Genomic DNA, 20,171 nt, shown 5'->3' with positions numbered 1-20,171 from the left:
TTGATGATCCATGCTCCTGTGTTTTCCTATTGCAGTGAATGGAAGGTTTGATGGAAGGTTTGTAAAGAATATTAAGCTTTCTTTAAATACTAGAAAAAAAATGACAGAAATACCAGCCTGCAACTGTACTACAGAATGGAATATGTGATGAGCTGTGTAGGAAATTTTCTATTCTTTAGCATAAATGCACACTTATAACTAAGGAAGTTTTACCAAAATAAATCTGCTCCCTGTGTGTTCCGTGTACAGTGAGAAGGATTATTTTGTTTGTATTTTAAGCTTGCCATAGGTAAGTTCCAGACTCATTCAGGTAAAAGCTAAAGACAGAAGGAAAAGGAAGCAGGGGAACAGAAATTCATCAGGATGAGTCTCCATAATATAAGGACAAGCAAAGAAATTGACAACCTGTTTGAGTTCTTGGAATTTCTCTGTATGAACAAGGATTACATCTTCTGTCACACACTCCATTCTTCAACTGTATTTAAAACCAAAGAAATTATCCCAACGTTCTTTTTTAAAGCTTCCACTAAAAGGACATATTAAAACCAGTAACTGCCTCTGTTCTCCTGGGGGAAGTTTGGAGGGGAGCTTGTTTCCATCTTTGCACAGTGCTTAAAAATGCAAGAGATATTTACAGGGCTCTGATGCCATCATCTACAGTGGCAGATGAGGAGAAGCTTACCAGAAGAGTCAGACCCTTCAATGAAATTATTTAAAGGAGTTTTAAATTCTGTGTTTACTTACAAGTTTATTGTACTTTCTCTGACATCCTTTCTATGGACTCTAGCACTTGGTCTCTTTTGGGGTAGGTTAATTAGAAAAGTTACACTTTTTTTCTTTTAACCAAGCAACCACCCACATATTTTAAGTTTGGGCTACCTCAGAAGAGGTATTTTGAGGACTATTTAAAAAACAACCTTTTCTCCAGCAACTGTTTTTTCAGATAGGGGTGCATATGGCCAGTGTTAAACAATACTGGTAGCTCAGCACAGACATTCTGAATAATGTATGCATGCTGTGTGTATTTATAGTCACAGCTCATGCTGGCACTGCAGGCTGTAGTAATGGAAGTGTAAAGCAATTATTCTATTTTATATTTTAATAAACTTTTTGTTTTTTCTGTCAAAGAGCTAATACCAAACTTTCAGATCATGGCAAAGTGATAGGTATTTTAAGAGCAATATTTCTTACTGCTTTCAACACAGTGTGAGCGTACAGAATCATAAACTAATAACATAATTATGATTTTTGGTGAGCTCTAGTGTGTCAAGGCCTGTTGGGGAGTTCAGATCTGTTCTCCATCAAGTAGCTCTAGGTGCATACTGAAATACTGAAAATTACCTCAAACTAACATAATACATGGAAATTCAGAACCTGAAAATTAGCAAGTGACTGTGGGAAGGTTGCTCACATAGTTCTGGTTCAGCCCTTGTGGAATCCCCCTATTGCTGCAGCCTCAGAGCAGACCATTGCAGAAGGTTTGTTCTGCAGGAAAGCTGTCCCTCAGTGTTGGAATGGGTGTCTCATGTCAGTATTTCAGGGCAAATCAGAGCACAAGGATGTTGTGCTTTTTGTTGTGTTCTCTTGTGTCACAGCTCAGCCTGTGGCTGTGTAATCTCTTCCTTCCATGGAACATTGAGGTTGCCAAGAGGAGCTGAGGTTTCATTTGTACAACACAACCTGAGTCAGGGAAGTGAGGTACAGATTGTTATTTGAGGCAAAGGATACCTGACTTTTTGTCTGTCTCATTCTATACTCTCAGTTCCTCAAGTAGAAAAAGACTGGCACAATGTTTTAGCTTTTCCTGTTTTAGTTTCATCTTTAAAAAAACAAACAAACCAGCCATGTTCTTTGCTCACTCTGTAGTGTGTAGCAGAGTTACACAGTGGTTTGTGTCTTCGTGCCAAGTAAAGCTATAAGAAGTTGTTTCTCCTGAGGAGAATTAAAACTGTGTTTGCAAATGAACTAAAAGCAGAATTTGGCTTTTTTAAACTGTATTAAGTATGGGCATCCTGCTCAGATTCCTGCACAAGATTCAGGTCTTGTTTAAGCAAAAACCAACATCCTGATGTTTAAATTAAATAATTTTTTACCTAGGATTCCAACATCAGGATATAAATAAAATTATTTAATATTCATTATTCATCTTGTAATACAAACAAGAGAATATAAAAAAATCCTACTATGTGAGATTGTTTCCCGTATGCCCAGAGAAAGGAAGAAAGATGCACACAAATGTTCAGCATGCACAAGTTCTTGGTGCAGGACTGGCTCCCTCCTTAGGAGTGGAATTCAGTGAAATAGGACTCCTCTCAAAAACAAAGAGTGAGCAACAAAGGATAAGTGATCAAGTGATTAGCCAGAGGCTAATAGGAGTGCAAGGGCAGAGTGACAGATTGTATATTGGAGGAAATCTGATCTGGAAATTAATTTGAAGGTTTTTGCAGTGGAGACTGCAAAAGAACTAGTTTTGAAGTCCTTCTGAAGGACATAAATATATGAAAATTCTGACTTGCTTGTGTATAAAGTAGTGTATCATACAGGAGAGAAGGCTAATGGATAAATAAGGTTGAATTGCAATTTAGAGGAATTTTCCTTTCCCTCCTCTCCCACTTAGTTTTTTTAAATATTAGAATGAAATATGCAGCTGCCTGCAACTTAGCATGAAAAATTGGGTTAATTTCCTTACAAATTCTAGTGACTTAGAAATATGCATGCTGTAATTTTCTCTGGTTGAAAATGCACTCTGTTGGAGGAGAGTAAATCAGGACAGCAGATAAATACCTCAGCACACAAAATCAACAGCTACATGTCACTAAATATTCATAAATATTGGGAAAAAACAGAGCTTTTAATTATGAAGAAGTGAATATTATTATTTAGTGACTTACCAAATGGTTTTAATTTAACCTTGTGGTAGGCAGATGTCACTTTGTGTTAATAGAATTCTCTTTCTTTATTGGGACCACCTTACTCTTTCTTCAAAATTTAACAGTAACTGCTGTAGTACAGAAGTGTCTTGAGTCCACACATCTTTTCTTTTAAGATTCAAAAAAGTCCTTAAATAAAAAAACCCACACAAACTTACTCAAATATCAGCTTATGAAGGTTTGCCTTTTCAAAATGTAATGTTTTAATTTTAAAGCATGAATAAATACACCATGGTAAAATTCTAAAGAATTATTAAATACAGAACAGTAAAATTTCAGTACAACAGATGAGTTTTTGTCAGGGATTAAATGTAACTAAGCTTTTACTGACACTTTACTAAAAGGACTTGCTGCTGCAGGATAGAAATTAGTTTCACTTAGGCTTTGATGCTTGTTGAGGCTGTTTGTAAAGCTTGATTCTTTGAGTCATTCTCTGCTGGTTACATAAAAAAGCAACATGAACAGTATGTGAAGGAATCACACTAGTATAAATTGGGATTTAAAAACCCTCTCATTCCTTCCTTTGATCACAGTATTTAGTGAAGGAGAAAAGTGGCACTGTGAAGGAGCTTTTGGATTGCTTTTTGCTGAATAGAATTAAAAACACTTAATTTCAAGTCAGTAATCCTCTAAGAGTAGCTAATAATTTCTCTTCTGCTTCACAGTTCCTGTACAGTTTTGCACTTGATATTATTGTTGGGATTTTGTTGGTGATGGATTTGTCATGAGAAGCAGGGATCTGTCACTGATAATCCTCTTAGCTCTAAGGACCAAACCTTGCAGTATAGAAAAAATCCCTTTCAAGTCCTATACTTGTGTTTGAATTTCTGTCTTGTATTTATTTAGTACAACAGCAATTGAACAACTATGAAAACCGAGTCTTTAAAAAACCCTATTGTATTGAGAGAAACAAATATTATTTACTCTCATCATGAATAATGTGTCATAAAGAGGAGGGAGGAGTGCTGCAGCCTCATAGTCTGTCTCTAGCCTGTAGGTCTGTATTCCCAGGTAGAAGGGCAAGCCTATATATTACATTATTTTGCCTTTTAGTCCTTTGGATTATGTTTTCCTTGTTTCAAGACTCACACTGTAAGAGTCTCTTTGGAGGCATTAGCTGACATCAGTGCAGTACTTGCAGCTATTTTTAAAGGAAGTATATGAGAAAATAAATTCTGGTTCTGGTGCCGCAGTGTCTCACGCAAAGCTGAGATGTTCCAGGCACAGCCCTGCTGGTCCAGCCCTGCTGGCTGAGATGCTGCTGTTCCTCTGCTAAATCTGTCCTGCTTCTGTTTGCAGCCATGTCATCTTATCTGTTAATTGTCAAGTCTGAACTTCCTGGGGCTGTTGCGGGGCTTTTGAGTGGAGCTGAGAGCGGGTAAGGAAAAATGCTTTGTGCATTCTGTGTTTGTCTTGAAGAAAAAAGGGGTCCAGCACTGCTGAAAGTGTTGGTTGCTGACACTTCTCTGATCTCACACTTGAATTTAAATAGTCATTTACATGAGTTGTTGGAATATGAAATGTATTTGGCAAGTGCAGGTCTTTTGCAGCACACACACACACAGAGCGTGATTCTTTCCTCGTGGCGATTTCCCATCCTTCAACCTTAAAGTCAGTGGCAAAACTCCATCTACAGGAATCTCCTTCCTGTAATATTTTAAAAGGGGAAGCAGGAAGGTGCTGGGAGGGAGAGGAGAAGAAGCATTTCCACTGCTGTTATGTTATCACTTCACATAATTCAAAATCACAGTACAAAAAATGGCAGGCATTTATATGGAAATATTTTGTTGTCTTGCTCTAGTAATTGGACTTGTCTTGGGAAAAATGCCAGGTTTCCAGACTTGGTTTATAATTCCTAAACTTGGCTCCCAGTAAAGAAGTTACTTTTTGCAGTTGAGCTGTAAAGCTGTTTGTAAGGAGTGTGTCCCTCACATTTCCATTGGAACTGTCACAAGAAATCGAAGGCAAACACTGCAGCTTCAGCACTGAAATATCTTGTTTGAGTTGTTCCATGCTCCTGTCATTCCTAACAGTGTATCTTGGAGAGCCTTACAGCTGTTTTTCCAAACTGCTATTTTCAGATGTTTTGAGCTCAAAACTTGCTCTGGATTGAAATGTGCTGAAATTGTCTCAAGGCTGTGTGATGCTTGTAATATTGCTGAATGTTGTGGGTGAATTTTAAGTGGCAAATTGGTTTGTTAAAAGGTACTTTAGTTGATTTTCTATTTTATCACTTGCAACTTCTGGATTTTGTAATGAGTTTGAAAAATTAATTGTGGCTGTAATCTTGCTTTCTGTCTTTCTGCCCCACGGGCCCTCACAATTTTAGTAAGGTTTTTTGTCAGTTTTCTCTTTTTCTCTAAACTATTACATTTTTTGTATATATGTTATTTTTAGTCTGTTAATGTATCTCTTCCAGCTGTGGTAGTTATCAGCTTTTCATTTGATCTTCTCCTCCAAACTCATTTGAGCTTCTCCTCCAAACTCATATTTCAGACTCTTCATACACAGTGGTGTTGAGCTGCTGCTGTATCTGCTGCATGTCTAACCCAGTCTAACCCCAAATTTAGCATCTAACATCTCTTACTACTGGTTTTAATTTTATGTCAGCTCTGTTTATGCCAAGTGAATTTTCTTCCAGCAGAGATACACTTTGAAACAAACAGCTTAAGAAAACTCCTGGTAGGTAGAACCTGGAGGTTCAACCCTGTGCTGCTCCAAGGGTTGTTCTGTTTGAAAAAGGCACTGTGAAAACTTCATTAAGGTGCCTGTGGGATATTGCTCCCAACAGCTTTGTCCAGGTCCTACCTCAGATCTCCTGGATGTGAGCACTCAGGTTACAGTGTTGAACTGTTTATTACAAATCACCTGAGCTGTTGTAATCCTCAGTGATCTCTCAGCTCTGCCAGCACCCATGCTTCTTCCTTAGCTGAAAATACAGTTGGAGATGGGAGTGAAGTTCAGCTTTGCATTTAGAAAGAGCTGAAATTGTCCATAGGAATCCTAACCACAGCTCCAGTGCTTAGGTGGTTGGCAGCCTGGTCTCATGCAGTTTCTGCCTCTGTAAATTGGAGTTCTTGCACCAATCAATGTTTATTTAACACAATTTCCCTCCTTTAGTATTTGTCCAAGCAAATTGTTCAAATGCAGTGGTCAAGCAGTATTCCATGAACATGCACCTATGTGTGCCCACATCTATATTCAATTTCTTTTGCCATATTGATGGCCATGCTAGATGATAATCTTTTGTTTCTGTGTATTTTTTGCAGATGTTAAGTGTACATTTTTACTAGCAGACATTTTAAATGGTAGGAAATTGTTCAACAAAAATTGGTAATCAAATAGCAAGCCTAAGAAGCAACTTATTTATTCAAAGGGCATAAATATTGAATAGTTTGATTCAACTTCTTTACCTGGACCACTTGTTTCCAGATGGGATTGCACAACTGTTCTGTGTTTGCTAAGTCATTATAGCATTTGATACGCTTTCATTTGGTACAGAATTTATCTTAACTGTAGTTGGGATGTATCAGAAATGTCAGTTAAACTATCTGTGAAAGTATTTTATATGCATAAACCCTCCTGAGCTGTGCATTTGGGAAAGCCATTTACAGAATGTTCTGTGCATTAAATTATTTTTATAGGTAGAGGTTAGCAGGTGTGCATGTGTTTGAAAGGCTCAGAGCCAGTCTAACACATCCTCATGTCTTTTTAAAAAACACAACCATGCAGTATGAACACTTATTAATATTGAGTGGAGATGTTTCTGTCTGCATAACAAGAATGCCACATAGTTTTGATGACATGAACATAGTTTCAAATGAGGATTGTGTTAAAAAGTTGTAATTTGTGAGCCTTCTGTTAACATTTAATGACCCTGTCAGAGGATGTGATTGATGCAATTAAGTTGTCTTGCTTGTGTGTTGTATAATTGATATGAACTGAGAGTAAGATCCTAATTTAGAACATATGAATATCTTGTTCTGTTGAATTCAGGAATGAAATTAAAGCGATTTATAAATGTCTGCTTTTAGTTAAAATAAAGGGGAGGGAGGAGAAACATCTGCATGCCAAAGCTTTTTCAGCAGTCAAGGATTTATATTCTGTATTTCATATTTTGAATGCTTTTATCATATAGGATTAAATGTACAGATCAGATTGATTTTAAAGGCACTATCAAAACATTTATTCTGCCTTTGGAAAATAAGTGTATTTTTACATCAGTACTTTGAGGAGAAAATGGACACATCCATTTCCAATAACCAGCCCACTATGGACTTTTTTGAGGTCTTTTTAAGTATAAGAATTGGTATTCCACAATGAAGCAGTGTACAAACTTACTTTTTCTCCTTCATTTCCTTAGTGCTGATTTCCTCTCTGTTCGCCCTCCACACAAATGTTTCTTCATTTACCATAAAGTAACCAAAATAATTTTCTGTCTGTTCTGCTGAGCTTGTGAACCTCAGTGGCAGCTGTGGGTTTGGAATCAGGAGATTTAAACTGAGGTCCCACATCTCCACATAGTGCATGATCCTTATGTTCTCTGCCATGATGCTGTTGTCCTAATCTGAACATCCACCAGACTGGAAAGAGAAAATGTTTAAAAATATATGAATGGTAAATAATAACAACGTGAAGAATAAATGCTACAGCAAGAAACTGATTTTGGCAAATCTTCACTGTAGCAGTAGCAGACAGAGCTAATAATACACTTTTTGAAGAATGATGTATTTTGACTCATTTTTAATACAGTCATTGTCAGCTAATGGTTGCTTTGGGTTTGATACAGTGAACATGCCCTCAAACTTGAAATTTCTCTGTTCACTTATGTTACATCTTTCCCAAGAAGTGACTCAAGTGGCTGTCCATGATGTATAGCAGTAGTTAATATACCTGTATGATAATTCTTCTTTAACACAGGTGTTATGGTACTTCCCTCATGATAATTTGAGGTGCTGCCTGTTTATTAGGTGCTAACCATATCCTGGACTAAATAAACTGGAAGGTCAAAAGTCAAGGTGTTTATAGGTGGTAAAGTTGGAGGCTGATGTGCAAGATGTTTATCAGTGCAGGATATGGTTATTGCCAAGTGAGGGCAGGCACCCTCAAAATGTTTCTGTTACTTAACAACTTATCCATCTGTGCTTTTCTCACTTCAGAGGTGGGATCTTGATGCTTCAAAAAGATTTTAAATGTGTGAGGACTTAATGTGCCTCTGCAGTGCTTTTTTAATACGTGTGGTTTTATGTATAAACATTCTACCAGATTTCATCAGCATAGTTTTTATCCCTTCTGTCTTTATGTTTTCATGGATGTATGCAAGGAAGGGAAGCTCAACAGTGAGTGGGAATTGATGTTGCTGTTTCTTCAGGGGTGTAAATGTGCAGCTCATTGTAATCCAGTTTTAGACACACACTGTGCTGTGTAAGTACTTCTGCTGGAAATCTGTAGAGTATTAAATACCCTTCCCTCTGACCATTACTGTAAATCAAGGCAGGGATTTGCATATTGTGTTGATGAGAATTATTAATTGGCACACATCAGACCCCTGATCCATGCAGACACTTTCCTGTGGAGCATTGCTTGCAGTGCTGGTTTCTTACAGAATGAAGATTATCTGGGAGCTCTGTTTTATATCAGTGTAGAAACTAGGAGTACAAATTCATGTAAATAGCATGTGAGACAGGAAATTATTTTTTTCCTGTCCTAGTGGTTGCTTTGTCTAAGAGCACAGTTTTAAGTTAAACATATTTTTAGGACTCTTGACTTTACATCAAACCTAAATCAATTTTCCAACAGGTCTTGGTACCTTGATGGGAGACTGCTGCTGCTGCTTACTTCAGTCTGCATTGTTTTTCCTCTTGCCCTTCTTCCTAAAATTGGTGAGTAATTAAAGGAGAGAAGAGAATATTATTCTACTTTAGTAGCAATTACAGTTGAAGACTTTAAAACCTTAATGGGTTATTTATTTATTTAAACTGGCAGGGGGCTGCTGGTGGTGGTGATTACTTCAGTTGTTGTAGTGTGTTCTGCCTTCCAGCCCTGCCTAGTTAACCTATTACTTGGGTTGCAGTAGTATTTTGTCTGCAATACTAAAATAAAATCTTTACAGCAGAACATTAAAGAGCTGCATTTACTTACAGCATGCCATTAGTGGTAAGCCAGTTCTAATTCTGCCCTACAAAACTACATAAATGATCTGTGACAGGCAGTTGGAATGTTGTTATTCTGAGTCTTAAGCCCCAGATACCAAGCACTGTAATAGAAAACATGCCTAAAATGTAAAGCTTTAGCTGTACATTAGGATCACTTTCCTTATAAATTCTCTTTTATTTTTACTGTTATTTTACAGGCTTTCTTGGCTACACAAGTAGTTTATCATTTTTCTTTACGGTGTACTTTACTCTTGTGGTAAGTTAAAAAATCTCTGCACAGCTTCTTTTTTTTTTTTTTTTTCTTATTGTTTGAATGTTTTCATAAGCCTGTTTTGAAATTAATTGTCTTCCCTACCCCCTTAATTTTTTATGTGAAATTTAGAATTTTCTTCAAGTTCAGTATGTGCTTGCTTGGACAGACTACATTTGTTTTGCAGAAATTCAAATGTGTATGAATTTCCAAGCATGTGAAAAGAGTTAAAATAATTATATTTTGGGCTGGTAAATATAACAATTTTTTCTTTTTTTTTTGCTGATGGTGCAGCAAAGGGAGCTGGCACATACATTTTTGTTTCCCTACTAGCAGAGGAATGGAATTCTGTTTTCTTAACTTCTAACTATTACTTACTGCAACTAGTACAGCAGAAAATTTAATATACTCCAAAATAAATTAAATTTACATGTATAATGGAGTGACAGAGTTCAGAAAAAGGCAAAGAAAACTAGAACTTCATTAAGGCAGTTTACAAGATTCATTAATATGTCAATGACCTTATTCTCCTCTCCAGCTGAAAGGAAAAGTTCTTTTCTCTGAGCCATATGGGGGTTTTTGACCCTGATGTTCACCCTCTCAAGGCCCCTGTGAGGTAGATGTTTCCAAATATCAAAAGTGAGACCTGCTAGGCAGATCTAAGAGAGAAAATGTGCCTTTATGTTGCACTTTTTTTTCTTTTTAAAGGGAAAAAGTGTGTTAATGCACATGTGTAATATGTGGTACAACTGAGCAACTCTCACTCTGTCATTTATTTGAATCTTATTTGGTAGCCTGGCAAAAATGTTCCTCCTCTGCCCTGTCATTCTGGCTTGCATTGACTTGCATTTAATACCTGTTTTACAAAGGGATAAACACAGTTGAAGGCAAGTTGAACAAACATGCCATCCAGGAGACCAAGGCAATCCATTAGGAACTGAACCATGTGATAAAACCAAACTTCAAAGCTGTCAAAACATCTCCCTAGGGTATCCCTGGAGAGCTGCAGTGTTTGTAGGACCTTGGGAAGTATTCTTCTTAAGCTGAATATTGAGAGGCAGCCACAGCCTCTCCAGAGTTAATGGAAATTCATTTGTAATATTTATAAATTACCTTAACTTTTGACCTCTCTCCTAAAATTTAAAGAAAAAAAAATGGAAAAAAAGAAGGTAAGAAAAAGCACTAACTATAATGCTGACACAGGCCTTTGGCTGAAGCAAGTTGCAAGGGTTTTAAAACCAGTTCAGCTCCTGGCTTTCAAAGGAAATGTGTGTGGATCTCTGAGGAGAGCTGTTGTAATGGGTGGATGCATTTGAAAACAACTTCAATCCCTGAAAAAGCAAATGTGTAAGCAAGAATTGTGTGCAGCCATGCCAAGCTGGGATGAGTTAAACTAGATTTTAGGTTGTGATTCTCTATCAAAAAAGTGGGTACAAAGTGCTAAGAGAGGAGTACAAACTGCTGGATTTTTAATGAAATGATTAAGTTTGTGTGCTTACTCTTTCTTGTTAAATGGCAAAGCAGCAGCCACAGTAAATCTAGCTGAGGTCAAAATTTTTAAAGCCATTATGGATATTTCCAGAAAACTAATACTCTTGACAGAATATTCCCTCTGACTTGTTCAGGCCCTGAAAGTCAAAGGCATTAAATGTGGTTTAGTTTTCATATCTAATTGCTTTGAAGTGGGTGATATGTGCTGTTGAAATGGTGTTTTAGTTTGCACACTGTTAATTTCTGTGTGGCAGATATGTTTTAATTTGTTCCAGAAGAGAACTGTGTTACTCATATGGAAGTGATATAATTATATTTTGCATATACAGTAATTCTGTGCCTTTTCAAGTGCACACCATCTGTTCAGCTTCTTGCCAGCAGGCCACAATTTTACTGCAGCCTGCAGAAAAGAGGCGTCCTGGTCAGTTTGGTCAGGGAGTGCACTGAGCAAAGGGCTGGAGACTTCTTTGTTCTGGGTCTCAGATGTCCTCTCTGTGCTTCAGTATCTCTTCCTTTAAAGCCAAAAAACTGGTTCTAGGCTTTATTTGCAAAAATATTGCAGGCACTGTGATGAGCTGATCTAGGAGAAAAACAAGTATGTATAACTATTAATTCAAAGCCAGATTCTGTGTGGTCTTGAGCACTTTTGCTGCTCAGTTGTTGAATACTTCCCTGACTTGAATCCTCAGGGAAAAAAAATTGTGATTGTTAAACTTTTTTGTTACTGCCTCCCCTCTTGCTATATGTATTGGTGAAGCATAAAGACAGACTTGGTATTTTTTTGTGTGTGTGGAGACAGCATTATTGGTAGCTTGTTCAACAAAGGTGTTAATGATTGCTGATGGTGTTTGTCTAAATCTCTTGTTTGTGTTCCCAGAACAAAACATGTTGCAGATTGGGAACCTGTCAAATGCAATGAATAATGTTATGCACAGACAGCCCCCTTTGCCCAGTGCTGTCAGTACTGCTGGAATAAAGGGATTCCTGTTTTCCCTCTGCAGGATACAAAAAAATCACTGAGGATATTAGAAAACTTTGAGCCTCTAACTTTATTCTTTAGCAGTGTGTCTGGTGTGGGCTTAAAATACCCTTTTTCCACTAGAATCTCTCTTGATTTTTCAGGTTTTTTTCACTTATAACCAAACATTTTTTATACTCTAAAGAATGTTTATATGAAATAGGCTTAAAGTTCTAGAGGAGGGTTGTGGTGCCTGCATGACTGCTCAGCTAACTGGGCTTTGCTGCCAGCTTAAAAATCCTTTCCTGTTGGGGAAACTCATTAGACTACAATTGGAAACCCAAATACATTTAAATAATTAAGCAAGTGTGCAAATATAAATAGAGATTTTTTTAAAAGCACCTAGTACATTTTATTTTGTCTTCTTTTATTTCCACTTCAGTCTGTTCTTAATCTGTATTACATTTATTTTAGAAAAATGTTCTCCAGCCTTTTAGGTTTGGCTTGTCTGGTCCTCTCTCTGCAATGTTTATATATATCTTTGCTCTTTGGCTTGCAGGAAGTCTTCCCCTCACCACTGCCAGGCACATTTTGCTTTCCCCAAACCTTGCCCTTCAGCTCCATGCCCCTTCCCAGTGCCTGTTCCAGCTTTAGACCGGAGTGGGGGAGTTCCCACAAAGCTGACTGACTACTTTGGAGCCTTCAAAGCCTTCCCCTGTCTGGGTGCCTTTAAATACAACCCAGGACAAGTTATATTTTAGTGTTTGGTGTTTGCAGGCTGCTGTTGAGCAGGCTCCCACCTAGTTCCATACCTCAACTGAGTTGTTCTTGTGCAGTTTAAAACGTGTTCCTGCCACAATGCACTCAGCCTGCTGTGTACCCACAGTTTTCTTTCCCCACATTTTGGCCAGAGGTAACATTTGTTTGTCTCTCCTGACACTGGTGACAAGAGGGAGCATCTAATCCTCTGGGAAACACCACTTGGCAGCATGCAGGGCACAGTTCTCTGAGCCAGGAGAAGAGCTCCCTTGCATGTTATTCTTCTCATGAATCTGAGTCTTTAATTAAGTTTTTAATGATTTGCTCTAGGCTTCAAAAGAATTATAACTTCTACAGCCAGACAACTACAATAGGAAATTAATTAGGGTGAGGAGAGCAAGGCAACTATCATTTTAAACCGGGCTCCTGAAAAAGGAGGTAACATTTCTTATTTTAATTTCCCTTTGATTTTCAGCCCTGTTACTTGGCAGTCCCTAAACCAGCAGGGTGTAGCTGAAGGCCCAATGACATTCTGGGACAATAATTGCATTTATTGTTTTTCCTTTGCTTTCTAGTCCAAACCATATGTTTCTGCCTTTCAAGATTAGCCCTAGGCTCTGCTCTATCTCTGTTGAGGGCTCGTGTGCTGCGGGCGCGAGGCTGGGCTCGCTAACACAGCAGCAGTCCTGACTGGGAGGCCCTTGCTGTGCAGCCCAGGGAGAGGGGCTGGGAGTGCTGCTTGGATTTCAGCTCATGGCAGAGCCCATTGCAGTGCCCCACCTCCAGATCCCTGGGCCATAAGGCTGCCAGCTGTGCAGGGTGAGCAGCTGGATGGAATGACACTGGCAGGCTTTTCTGTCCAGTCTCCTTCTGGTGGCCTGGCTGCCAGGCAGGCCTGGTGATTTACTGGGGGTGCAGCTCCCTGCTGGGTGTTCCAGCAGGCTGATACTTCAGCTATGTGTATCTAAATTGAAAACTGATTTTTAGGATATCATTCATACATGAAATATGCTGTCTCTGCAGGTTGTGATTAAAAAATGGTCGATTCCTTGTCCTCTACCTCTGAGTAGTGCCATAGAGAATTTACAGGTAAAGTGCATGCTGGTTTGAAGTTCTAATTTTATTAGTAAACTGTAATGCTTTTTTTACATTAACACTTTCAGAATGGCTTGCAATTTAAATTCCTTCTTTTATTAATCATCACAGAATCTGAAAAGTTTCATGTCTGTGGTTTGGGCTTATTCTTTCATTATGCCTTTTTTGGTTTGGTTTTTTTTTTTTTTTAATGCATTTATGTTTTACAGGTTTCAAATTCTACTGGGGATTGTAAAGCAAAGCTCTTTCATCTTTCAAAAGAGGTAATCTCTATTAACAATACACAAACTTAAAGGGGGGTGGTAGTTTCTTAAAAATTGGGGTTTAAACCTTACCCAGGCTAAGCTGTCCTTGAGTAAAACTCGTTATGGGCTGCTGAAATATTTTCTGTACCTGCTTCCAAGTGCTATCCAGTCTCACTTTTTTTTTTCTTTTTTTTTTTTTTTTTTTTTTTTTTTGGTATGAAGGCTGATTGTCCAAGTTAGCATTTATGAAAATATTTTGGAAATATGACCAAAGAAGAAAGTATCACAGAGGAAGCAGTGGTCAGCTTCATCATGCAATCAGAACAAGCCCTCAGCTGGAAGTTGGTGCTACTTGGCTGGGTGCTCTTTGTTCCTGGCAGGGTAGAGCAGCTTTCCTGAAACTAACCTTAGTTTTTCCTTAACTGAAGCTGATTGTTCAGGCCTCATGCAGTCTTGTGCATCTCATTGGGTGCCAGCTCTGGTATTTGTTAATTAAGATGGCATTTAAATCATGTAACCACCCATCAAGGCTTGCAGGAGGGGAAGTGTCATGTAGAGCCCTGGTCTCTGGGGGGGGAGAGGAAGGGAAAAAGGTGAATCTGGGATAGCTCTGTAGTGAGATCTAGGAGGGATGTGGCTCCATTTCTGTGAAAAAACAAAAGTCCACCCTACTCTCCCAGGAAAAAGGGAAGGAGAAAAAAAGCTTGGGCAATGCAAACATCAGACAGATGTTATCTGTAGATCAGAGAAGAAATGGTGCTTTGACCAGAAACATCTAATGTGAGATTTTGGCCTTTTGTGCTTTGAAGAATCTTGGGACTCATCTCTCCTTCTTTTTTAAAATTAGCTTTATCATTAGAAAGTGGAATATCTTTACCAGTATGGGTCTGATTATTTCAGCACAAAAATGTTTGTTATAGTTCAGCTTATTCTACTTGGCAATTGCAGTAAGCTGTACTAGATGATTCATCTCTTTTATTACAAATTTTTGGAAAAATACACCAGTAATTGTGTGGTTGCATCTTTAATTACATAACTGTCTTAGAACTTAAGATGCCAAAGCATGTTACATTTCCTGTTAATATTTTCTGTTATATTTTATGTTTTATCCAAATTTTTCTGAAGGAGTAATAAAATAGTGAGGTCAGGGTGAAGGAATCAGTAATTTGACAGTTAGCCATGGATATTAGAATTTGGAAAAATTCTTAGAGAATTTCACAAGTGATACACTGGCTCTGGGACACATCCTGCTCTTTCTCCATAAGTACTTGGCTTCAGTATAGTCAAAAAAGAATCTCCCTGTTTTTGGCTTATAGGCATCATGACTTCTCCTGATGATGAAACTGAGCTATGTCCACTTGAACTGACCTGAGTTGAAAAGGCTGAATTTTTGTGGACTGATTAGAGACACCATTTCTGCCTTGTGGAGATTTATCTCAAAGCATTCATCTGGAAATATTTCCACTGACTTCCAACACTTGAACTGAATTCTGAGTTCACACAGATATTTTTCCAACCAGCAGTAACAGCAAACAACTTAGAAAATGTTTTCTTTCTCTTTCAGAGTGCTTATGCAATACCAACTATGGCCTTCTCTTTTCTGTGCCATACCTCAGTCTTGCCAATCTATTGTGAGCTCCAAAGGTAATGTATGAACACATGCAATATTAAAATAGAATTATAACCTTTTTTGTAATACTTTCCCTAAATTAATCCCAAGGAATTTTTATTTTTAAATCAGTGCCATCAAACACTGCAGAATAAGGAGCTTTCATGGTTTTGGGAAGTATATAGTTTTAGTCTGTACTGGCTTTTTCTCTCTTAGAGGAATGAAAAGTAACAAATGTGGTTCCATCATCAGTGTCAGGATATTGTCCTGCCCTGGACAATGAGGAGGGAAAAAAGGTCATTTGCTAAGGTACTTTAATAGTCAACTTTTATGGCTGTAACTGAATTTGCATTTGGCCATATCTGATCCAGTGAGGGTTTTTGACATAGATTCTGTTCCTGGCTCTGAACAGGTATCATCCTGGTAAATCCCAATTTTCATTTAAAAGAGACATTGGGAAGTCTAAATTCCATACAAGATGGGTACAGTGTTGATTGTCTGCTTGAAAAGTGTCCTTTTAATTACCAGATTAAAAATGCTTTTAAACCCCCTAAATATCAGTGACAGCACAGATCTCAGCAAATACTCAGTGGCCTTAAATTGGGCCAGCACTTCCTTATGAAATGCAAGGTACTGTGTAGCTTGTGCTGTGTTCAGTCATCCCCAATACTGATAAAACAACACTGATGTCCTTTTCTTTCTCCATTTTAGTCCATCCAAAAGGAGAATGCAGAATGTAACTGTCACAGGAGTTGGTCTGAGTTTCCTAATTTACTTTATATCTGCTCTCTTTGGGTACCTGACATTTTATGGTAAGTCTATTCTTCAGGTATTCCTTAGAACAAAAGTTAATGATAAAAGATAAATGTCTTCTGCCTGGAATGCTTCAGGCATTAGTACACTTGAACCCTCAGATTTTAAAAATTCAAAAGGATGGGCTTTGAAGTGGGTTTTCCAGCACATGCTTCTGGTTCCTGAGCCAGAAATGTGTTTGTCTGATACATTAACTGAACCAAGAAGTGGACATTTCCTAGAAATGTTGTTGATATTTGATGAAGTAACTGTACCTTTTTATTATCAATCAGAAGAGTGGGTATCACACTTGCCCTACCAAATTCTACAGACATTTTCATTTGCTGTGGAGTTTAGGTGGCAGTGTGCTGCAGTACCAATTTAATTACTTTACATTTGGACTTCTAAATACTTCTGGGTACAAATTTTCAGTAGAGTTTAAACATAGATGATTTTTCTGTCTGGCATTCTTATACTTTAGAAAGATTTCAGACCCCTTATCTACACAGTGGCCTTTTTTTAAAGGTCCATCACAGCCCTGGCAGAAGTAGGTGAGTGTCTATTTCATACAGCAGTGATAACACAACTAGTTTATTGAATTTCCTCTACCTGCTGATTCTGTTGTAGTTTCATACCAGTGCTGTCATATAAATGCATAACAGTCATCCATGAGGATCCTTCTGATGTCCTCTGAAAACTCTTACTATGAGATGATCACATGCTAATCTTCATTGATTGGAATGAATAAAAATTCTTACAGAAGACTGTAAGGCAGTAAATGAAAGTTCTGATGAGGATTTCCTTTCCTTTCAAGTGTTTTGTAATTCTTGATCCTGGGAATGAGATGTCTGACAAAGCACCAGGAATATTGACATTCAGCATCTAATAATTCCAGATTTTTAGGGACTTTTGTACCTTTTACCCCCAAGTATAAGCATGTCTGAAAATATTCCCTAGATATCCAGAAACCTTAGAAAGATTATAGGGAATCTTGAAGGCCCTGATAGCCTATTGGCCACTATTGCTGTTTGCTGACTGTCTCTGTGAGGTTTGCTGGAGGATATAAATTTAAGTGCAGCTCAGAGAGGTTCAGTAGGCAGTGCAGGGCATGTGTCCAGATGAAATCTTAACAAGAAGAGGGGAAAAAAAGAGAAAAAAAAAAGTCCTGAAAGCCATCCCAGTTCCTGTTACCTTTACTGGCATGATTTCTTTGGGACCAGACCCTGTCTTGACTGTGGCCTCTCAGTCTGTTTCACTGGGAATGCTTTGGGTTTTCTGCAGGCTTGATTTCCTTTAGTAACTCTAAGGCTCAGGAGCCTGAAATGCTGGAATCAAGAGTGGATGTCTGTAAGAGAGCTTTTTTTGTTGGTTTGGTTTGGTTTTTTCCCCTTGCAAGCTTCTTTTCACTTTTTGGTTGTCTTGTTTAATTAACTTACTTCTTTAAACAGAGAAAGTCTGTTCCCTGTTCCTGAAACACCAGTCTGAGAAAATGTAAAACATTTTATTTTAAATTGGAAACAAAAGAACAGTTCAGTCTTTGAAATGAAGCGTGTTTCATCTCTCTGTGGTTCAGGATGGTTTCTTCTGTTTTCTGTGAATTTGAAACTTCACAGAGTGACCAGACTTTGAAAATTTCAGTCTATTCTGAAGTCCAAAAAAGCAGAGTTAAGATTAAAAAAAAAAATCAGGGTAGCAGACCACTCTCAGTGCTCTAACTTTTGCTGTTTAAATTTCCTCCTTTTTTTTAAGCTGTCTCCTTCACATTTGTGTCTTTTCTTTAGGGATCTTTGGCTTCAGCAGAGGCTCTGCCTGGCATTGCCACCTGAAATTTTTAATTTCCTTGAAGATTTTGCCTCCTAGTGTATCAGTAATGCCAGAGTGTATCTGCATCCCTCAAGCAGATGGATCCATTTGAATGTCACCTTAATATGCCTTGCTAATTACCTTAGCTCTCCAGTGATTAACAAAGCAATTAATTTGCCTTGTTTTCAGACAAAGTGGACTCTGAACTGCTGCAAGGTTACTCCAGGTACCTGCCCCACGATACCATCATCGTGACTGTGAGAGCAGCCATTCTCTTTGCTGTGCTCCTCACAGTCCCTCTAATCCATTTCCCAGTGAGTATTCCTGAGAGCTCTGGAGCTGGCACTGAGCACTGGTCACTAATGTTTTGCAGACTGCAATTCTTGAGTCACATCTACTCTTGTGTATCTTATTCACTTGTCAAGTGATTGATCAAAGACCACATATTTGCATATGTTCCATGAAAGCTCCAAAATAACAACTAACCACTAAGCTAATTTGTGCTCTTGAGACAGATTTCAGATTAAAACTAGCCCACAGCATTGTTTTTAATTTAGAGAATTCAGAACTTCTGAGGTTTATTTAGTTTGATTTTTTTTTTCTCTTAAATTGAGTTTTGCTGACTTGGTTTTTCCTTTCTACATGCACGCACCCACACACAAACACACTTGTGCTTGAAACTCAATTTGATTGTAAATTAAAAACACATATAGACCTATTTCACAAAAAAAAACCCCTAGTTTAGCTTGTCAATACTGTGGTAGAATTGAAAATTCATTCTTTTAGGACGAAAAACTGTGCAGGCTAAACTCTGTGTATGGAAGCACTGTATAGATTCTGTATCAGTTGACAACATGCTGACATTTGCTACCAGGCATTTTCAAAGAGACAAAGACTATCCCCCAGGCCTTCTTTTGTCCCTCTAAAAAAGGGAGGGACCAGTCATTTCTTAAGACTCATGACCATGTGATAAATCTTGCTTTAATACAGTAATAAATCACATTCTACACTACAGAGAGACAAAGCATTAAACTATTACTAATCTTCTGGCATTTTGATTTTTAAAATGTTCTTTCACATCTGGAATGATGTAATTCTTAAAGTTATGAAACTGAGGTAAGATAAAAAAAAAAAAGCGTGTGTGTATGTATGTATTTACCCACACAATGTTTGTCTTTTATTGTGTAGGCAAGGAAAGCTGTGTTGATGGTATTTTTCTCTCATCTTCCTGGGTCGTGGAGTTGCCATATCCTTGTCACCTTAACACTGAATGCAGTTGTTGTTCTGTTTGCAATGTATGTGCCAGACATAAAAAATGTATTTGGAGTAGTTGGTAAGTTCTTGTGGTGGTTGGTTTTCTTGGGTTTTATTTTAACTTCGAGAAATTCAGTATATTATTCTGCAATGTGCTTCAGTCTTCTCTAAACAAAATCTTACTTTCTGTTTTATAAAGGTTCAACCACATCAACATGTTTGCTTTTTGTATATCCTGGACTATTTTATCTTAAACTTAACAGAGAGGACTTTATATCACCACAGAAACTTGGGGTATGTTTTCTGTTTTCTCATCTGCACTAATAATACTTAAACAGGCTCATTTTAAATGCATTTTAATACACAGTGGAGCACACAATCCAAGGGGCAAAGCTCTTGTTTTCATTGCAGCTCACAAAATCTCTGAGCATTTTCTTTCATCCTTCCTGGTAGCTCTGGTCTTTCTGAAATTCCTTCTTCAGCAGAGTTTTTTGGCAAGCAGTGTGTCCATGTACTGGGCAGTTGGTCTGATTATGTGCTTTTCCCTATAGTTTTCAGATGTTGATTTTTAATCCAGCTTCTGCTCAGTTTTTACCTGTTACTCTGCTGTCTGGGCAGTTGGGACAAAGCTAAATTGCATTTAAGTGGAACAGTTTTTGTGCTTGTTTTCTATAAAAGACTTTGCAAAAACATTTCGTTTTTTTTTTTTTTCTCTTCCTTTTTGTTTGGATTTTTTTCTCCTCTTTGTGGTTTCTCTTTTGTTGTAGTAGGTTAAGTTCTGGGCTGGAATTTGTGCAGGAGCCTGCTTTTTGCACTGTAACTGTCTGTCT

General features: G+C 37.9%; 1 protein-coding gene across 1 annotated transcript in view; it reads left to right on the top strand.

The window, feature by feature from the left end:
• Positions 1-20,171, top strand: part of SLC38A6 (solute carrier family 38 member 6) — a 38,045-nt gene that overhangs the window by 13,544 nt on the left and 4,330 nt on the right. The window contains exons 6-15 of the mRNA XM_059850522.1: positions 4,230-4,308; positions 8,730-8,812; positions 9,283-9,341; positions 13,567-13,632; positions 13,848-13,901; positions 15,448-15,527; positions 16,204-16,304; positions 18,277-18,401; positions 19,276-19,420; positions 19,541-19,635. Coding sequence (XP_059706505.1) covers positions 4,230-4,308; positions 8,730-8,812; positions 9,283-9,341; positions 13,567-13,632; positions 13,848-13,901; positions 15,448-15,527; positions 16,204-16,304; positions 18,277-18,401; positions 19,276-19,420; positions 19,541-19,635 — 887 coding nt within the window. The remainder of the gene's footprint in view (positions 1-4,229; positions 4,309-8,729; positions 8,813-9,282; positions 9,342-13,566; positions 13,633-13,847; positions 13,902-15,447; positions 15,528-16,203; positions 16,305-18,276; positions 18,402-19,275; positions 19,421-19,540; positions 19,636-20,171) is intronic.

This window comes from Haemorhous mexicanus, chromosome 6 (assembly GCF_027477595.1).
Source record: "Haemorhous mexicanus isolate bHaeMex1 chromosome 6, bHaeMex1.pri, whole genome shotgun sequence".
NCBI lineage: Eukaryota > Metazoa > Chordata > Aves > Passeriformes > Fringillidae > Haemorhous > Haemorhous mexicanus.
This window is presented reverse-complemented; position numbering and strand designations above follow the sequence as displayed.